The sequence below is a fragment of the Momordica charantia genome, assembly GCF_013281855.1.
Source record: "Momordica charantia cultivar OHB3-1 chromosome 3 unlocalized genomic scaffold, Mcharantia_2.0 BLBB01000003.1, whole genome shotgun sequence".
Taxonomy (NCBI): Eukaryota; Viridiplantae; Streptophyta; class Magnoliopsida; order Cucurbitales; family Cucurbitaceae; genus Momordica; species Momordica charantia.
Window position 1 is genome coordinate 24,076,489 of NW_028275161.1, and position 6,577 is coordinate 24,083,065.

Sequence of the window (6,577 nt, forward strand, 5' to 3'; positions counted from 1 at the left end):
GAACGCTAGAGGGGTAGGAGAGAGAAGTTTTCCTTTTTATTTCAAAAACCATAAACAGCTCAAGCAATACTTATTTTGTTGAGTTTATTACTATTTTGTCAACATAAGAGTAATTAGTGTATATATATATATATGATAAAAAAGTCAATGAATTCGAATTTACATATCACTCATACTAAATAAATCTACTACTAACTTTATTGATAGGAGAGAGGAAGGGAGGGAGGAATGAAGGAGAGAGAGAGAGTGAGTATTTATTTATTTTTCTAATACTATGTGAAAATTTAGTGGTGGACAAAACTGTGATGTATTGTTCTACTTCGAATCATGATAAACACACCTTGGAGATTTGCATTCATGAATATATTCTGGTTCTGCAGAGTATATAAATCCCAGGCTTGAGTTCCCTTTCCAGTTTTCACACATCTGCTTTACTCCCCCAAAACGAAAAGTAAATAAATAAAACAGGAAAACATAATGCACCGTAGAGTCAAAAGTGTAACTGAATAGACACACACATAAATACATTCAACAACTGGACAGAGTAAATATGCCCCCACCAGAGGCGATATAAGCACGTAATCCAATATACGCATTGAAGTGTCACTTCTGTGAGGGTACATGAACAGTAATCGAAACATTCTCAACCTCAAAGCGGAGTTAAGCATGGATAAAAGGAATCAGCTAGCATCATGAACAGTTAATAATTTGGAGTTTTTTGGTACCAAAAGTGATGGAACGAATAGTGATTAGAAAAAGAGGTATAGAAAAAGTAAAGATGGCAAGAGTCTCTGGTGTATATGAAATTTTGTACTAATAAAGCTACCCATTATTCGAGAAACCCCTTCGAAATGTTACTTTCACGATGCGTAAAAAGACATGAAGGAAGAGAAGAGGGAGCAGAAAGGCCACACCCACTGGCATCCATTACTACTGTTCTGACTCACACTGTTCATTCTAAAATTTATGCATATTTGCATGAGTCACCTATTTTGGCTTTCCCTCTCAAATATGAAACTCTTGACTGTTTTACCTAATGGTCACTTTTGTCTACTTTATAACACTTGCCTTGCGCAGATGCGGTAACCCTGATACTTTCTGAAAGAACGAAGAAGCTGAATTTGGGGTGTATTAAGAAGCTCAAATGGAGTCTGATCTGAGCAATTCTACAGAAGGAGAACAAAAAGTGCTACAAGATGAAGAGGAAAAAGAAGGCTGGGAAGGGGAAATTCTGCGGAGGAGAATTTCCAGCCACCCTTTATACGGGCTATTAGTTGAAACTCACCTCAACTGTTTGAAGGTGAGTTTATATTATGGTGCTTTCACTTAATTATGAATAGATGTACGCATTTGTGCAGGCGGCCAACTACACGTGTCTTGTTTCGACTTCCTAAAAAAGGCGTCTTTTAGAAAACAAACCCTTTTCCTTTTTGGTCATTTCTTTGCTAAGCGGTGAGTAATCGGATATACAACGATTTAAACCAATTTCATTGTCGCCTTGATGATTTTATATTTGGTCGACGCCTTCAGACACGATATATGTATGTACAAGTTTTTTATATGTTATGTTCAGGTTGGAGGAATAGGTGACATGGACAGAGGTTATTTAGCTACGGATGTGATCAAACAGCAAGATAACAATATCAGATGCTTAAACACGCTTAACCAATCAGAGCTAGATCGCTTCATGGTATAAACCTCCATCATACTAATTATATATATAATGACATGCATATTTATCACGCGCATGTATGGAGGACAAAAAGAGTACCGTTATACACACATGGGCGCACGTGCGAATTCTATTGAGCTTATATATATAGAAGCCTTGCTCAAGTATGGCGGAATCATGAGAAACAATTTGCAACTACAATATACATGCATTCAGTAACATCTTTATTTAGTAAAATTAGCTGAAATTTTGAAATTCTTGAGCTGGTGGGTGAATTGAACTATAAGAAATGCAGCTTTATATGAATGTCTTTTAATTTATAGTTACATTTTAATAATTAAATCGAGAATTTTTATTTGGCGTCAAGTGTGTTGAGTCATGAGTGGCCAAAAATTTAGGAAGTGGAAAAAGAAATGTTCGATCTCTGTTTTATTCTCTTCTTGGCTCTTTTCTCCCTGGGTTTTGGGACAATATATTTTTCAGATCAAACTAGACGAGTATATGCAGGAAACCTATTGTTTTGCATTGAGCAAGCTGAAAGAAGCAATGGAGGAATCTCAGATAAAATCTATGGCATTTATCAACAGCATGCACTCGCAGTTAAGGGAGATCCCAGCCACCAGTGCGGCAGCCCACAAACCCACCACCTCATCTTCCAGTGACACAAACTGAAGCCAAGCAAGTAGAAAAATATAATGGATCGGATGAGTTATTGTTCTGATCTAACCCAAGGTCTCTCACACGGATGTAACAAAATCTGAAATATTATTAGCTTGTGTTTTTTTAATTTAAGCAAGTAATCGTCTTGATCGCTGCATATTTATATGAATGGGGTTTTGGGGATAATATTGATCTGTAGGAGGGACTCGTGCAAAATTGTTGATGCCAGTCCCTCCGCTGGTCCGTGCCGCTTAATTACCATTATTAACAATCGAATAAACTCGATTTTGGACAATAAAGAAAAATGCTAGTATCATTTTATTTTTAATATATATAGATCGGTGATCCTACCCCCACCACATCGGTGATCCTCCCTCATACATACACATATATATACACACATATATATAAATAAGTATTTGCATTTATTTATGCTATGTATCACAAAAGGTCAACGTTTTAAATACTATATTATATTATAAAATGTTATATATTTAAATATAGAGATAGTTGCAAATATATAAAAATATTTAGTAAAATTAGTAAAATAACAACCTCATTTAGTTTTTTCAAATATAGCACCTTTTAAGGAAAGGAATATCCAATTTTAAAATGACAACTTTACCCAAATGATATATATCTGTAATATAACTTACTACTGATATATGTATGTGATATACATCTGATATGAGTGTCAGTGTAATATATATGTGATATATATATAATATACTATTGATATGATCGAGTGTTCTGATATACTACTGATATGAGTATATGATATACTACTCATATAAGTGAAATTTTTTGCTATATTTGAAAATTTAAAAAATAGGCGACATATTTGAAAATACATAAAAAAAAGAAAAATTTAATACAATTTCCCTGAAATATATTATCCTTACCAATAAAATTTTATTTGGCAAGAGCATAGTTAAGGTTAAAAGATATATATATTATTTAAAGATCATCTTTTTTTTTACGGCATATTATTTAAAGGTCTTAAATTCAAATAATCCTTAATTTCAAATTTTGTTGAACAAAATAAATAAATAAATAAAACTTTATTTTGTGTGAAATATGACCAATAAAACGTTAAATTTTGTTTATTTTTCCTCATTTTTTAAATTCTTTTTTCTGTTACATTTTATCAATTCCAAAATAGACGGACATAAATGTAATACTATTTTTTTTAAATGTAATATTAATTTTTTGCTAGCTTAAACATGATTCCAATTAGTTGATACATTTGGTATCGTTTCCATTTCCGATTTCTTGTTTCTAATTTTATTAAGAAACTTAATCATTTTACAACTATTTATATATATATCTTTTTTGTTTTTCATTTTTTTAGAAATGTTTCTAAAATTGTATATAAATTTTGGAAAAATCAAAGTTTGTTAATAAGGGAGATATGACAGAAATATACTACACTTTCTCATTAAGAAAAGTCTTAAATTATAATATACAAAGTAACATAATAATTAGTTATTACCAACCAAGCAAAGTAGTTAAGCTAACTAACATCAGTATGTTATAACTATACCTAATACTCTTCTCCGAGATGGACGTTATATATATCCAAAATGCCCATATCTTGGATGATAAAAAAACAAAACAGAAGCTGGAAGAGCTTAATAAGTAAAAATATCAGCTAATTAATTGCAAATAGGACCAAACATAAAGAAGGCCGGATGAAATCCTCCATAACTTTGTCTCGAACAAAATGGCAATCAAACTCAATATATTTGATTAGTGAAAAATTAGAGACAATATGTACTGCAACTTGATTATTATAAAAAGATAAGAGTAGAGGAGTAAAAATAACATGCATGTAAGAAAGTAAGTTAGAGTCAAATTAACAAGTGGTGTGATAGCTAAAAATCTGATATTAAGCTTTTGCAAAAGACTGAGATATGGTAGACTGTTTCTTGAACTTCCAATAAACTAAAGCATCACCAAGAAATACACAAAAAGTCTATGGTAGAACGCTCGAGTATCTAAATAGGAAGCCCAATCATATTCAGCAAACGCGCGAAGTTGAAATAAGGATGAAGAAGGTAGAAAAATACCCTACATGACAACTAATTCAAATACCTCAATAAATGAAGGATAACGGCCAAAATGAGAGATTTACACGACATAACAACATATACTAAACTCAGCTTATGAATAGAAAATGTAATATCTGGTCTTGAAATAGTTAGGTAATTTAGATGTCCAATAAACTGGGAAGCTTTAACACTACTAGAATTTTGAGTTTTTTGTAACGCTCATGAACAGTAAAATACTGTTGAAGATTATTAAAAAACGTCATGAAAGGTAAAAAACACATTTTTGGAGGGAAAAACGAAGATTTCCGGATTTTTTTACCATTCATGACGTTTTTTAACTGTCACGAAATGATCGGCAAAACGTTGGTTTAAGCTTTAAACGTCACGAAAGGTTGATGCACGTTTTTTACGGGAAATGACGGAGTGTTTCGAATTTTTGACTTTTCGTGACGTTTCTCTAACTGTCACGAAATGATCGTACAAAAGTTGGTTTTTTCGTGACGTTTAAAAAACGTTACGAAAGTAGGCACGTTTTTTGTGGGAAATGACGAAGTATTCCGAATTTTTGACTTTTCATAACGTTTCTCTAACCGCCACGAAATGTCGAAAGTAAATATGTTTTCCTTGACGTTTAATAAACGTCACAAAATGTACTGACCATTTTTTGCTCGAAAGGACTTCGGATTGCCATATTTACATATGTTGGATTTTGGTACTTTATAATGATTTTTTAACGTCACGAAAGATCATAAAAATTTCCATGAATCTTAAAAAATGTCATGTAAGGTTTCGCATACTTGTTTCCCATTTTCGAAATACTCAATTTCTTTATTTAGATATTTATGTTTATGGATTTTGTGAGTTTTTGATGTACTGTTCTATGGTTATGCAATAAAATTAGATACAATGTCCCTTGAACAGATAACAAATAATTTGTATTGGTTTAAACAAAACCAAATAGAGATAACAGGCTTAAAATACTTAGAGGGTGTAAAACCATTTCGTTTTTTCTTTTTGGTTTTTGATTTTTAGTTTTTTTAAAAAAGTGGTGTTTGATAATCAATTCAATTTTCTGTTTTTTTATTTCAAAAACCATTTTGAAATTCTAGGTAAATTTAAAAAAAAAAAGTTTTCAAAAAAAGATTTTTGTTTTTCAAAATCTAATTTTTCTTCTAAAGATAATTTTTCTTTCTTTCTCATATTTATTTCTAAAAATTTCTTTCTCACTCTAAAATTTTTTTCCTTCTAAATTTCTCTCTACGAAATTTATTTTTCTCCCTCTAAAATTTTCATATTTTGAATATTTATTATTATTTGTCTCTCTCCAAATTTTTCTGTATTTTTATTTTATATATATATATTTTTCTAATGGATGAGTTTCATTTCGTCTTTTATAACCTTTTTTCTCTCCATAATCTGTTTTTCCTTTGAAAATTATATTTTTTTCCGTTCAATTTTCTTTCACGGTAGCTTTTATTTATTTATGTACTCTACAAATTTTATTTTGAATTTTGTTTTTATCTCTAAATTTGTTTCCACTATAATTTTCTCTTTATTTTTTTCTTTAACATATCTTTTCCTCTCAACTTTACAATTTTTATTTAAAATTTTTCTCTTTTTTGTCTTTAACTTTTCTCTCACTAATATTTTTCCTGAATATTTTTATTTATCTCTCTAAAATTTATCTTCCAAAAATTTATTTACATCTTTTCATATCTCTACATTACAGATGACAAAAATTTTCGGAGGGTCGAGCCCAAAAATAGGAAAGCATGTCCCGATCCCGTCATCGATTCTATTTTTTAAATAATTAATATATATTTGTTAAACTTTTTTATAATTATGTTCTAAAAATAATTAAAAACAATTATAAAACCGATAATTTTTCTCGAGAACATTTCTCGAACCAAATAACGAGGTGGAGACAGGAACTAAAAATTTTCAAGAGAATGAGGGTTCATCAAGTTTTTGTTTTTTAAAAACTAAAAAAGTGAACCACTATTCTAGAGGGCTTGCCGTAAGCTATAAATGGATTTGTGTACCCAACAAACCATGGGTGATCCTTGAGAAGAAGAAGTAGTGGGCTCATATCCTAAGGACATATACATGTATACTTCCTCAAAACGATCTCCCAAAATGAAAAAGCACTGTTAATGGTAACAAGTTTTGCAACATGAGAAAATATCTCAATAAA

General features: G+C 30.7%; 1 protein-coding gene across 2 annotated transcripts; it reads left to right on the top strand.

The window, feature by feature from the left end:
• Positions 1–842: 842 nt before the first annotated feature.
• Positions 843–2,619, top strand: KNATM (KNOX meinox protein). 2 transcript variants are annotated; one of them, XM_088121904.1, is made up of 3 exons: positions 843–1,300; positions 1,574–1,690; positions 2,156–2,619. In XM_088121904.1, exons 1-3 carry the CDS (start codon positions 1,145–1,147, stop codon positions 2,342–2,344), a joined length of 462 nt encoding a protein of 153 aa, XP_087978030.1. In that variant the 5' UTR covers positions 843–1,144; the 3' UTR covers positions 2,345–2,619. The 2 variants fall into 2 exon arrangements, with proteins under 2 accessions (XP_087978030.1, XP_022137557.1); XM_022281865.2 differs by having other exon boundaries at positions 844–1,300; positions 2,180–2,619.
• Positions 2,620–6,577: the final 3,958 nt, after the last annotated feature.

Coding starts and splice junctions, on each gene's coding strand:
- KNATM (XM_088121904.1), top strand. CDS start 1,145: ATGGAGTCTGATCTGAGCAATTCTACAGAAGGAGAACAAAAAGTGCTA. Junction 1,301..1,573: donor CTCACCTCAACTGTTTGAAG/GTGAGTTTATAT, acceptor TGTTATGTTCAG/GTTGGAGGAATAGGTGACAT. Junction 1,691..2,155: donor CAGAGCTAGATCGCTTCATG/GTATAAACCTCC, acceptor TATATTTTTCAG/ATCAAACTAGACGAGTATAT.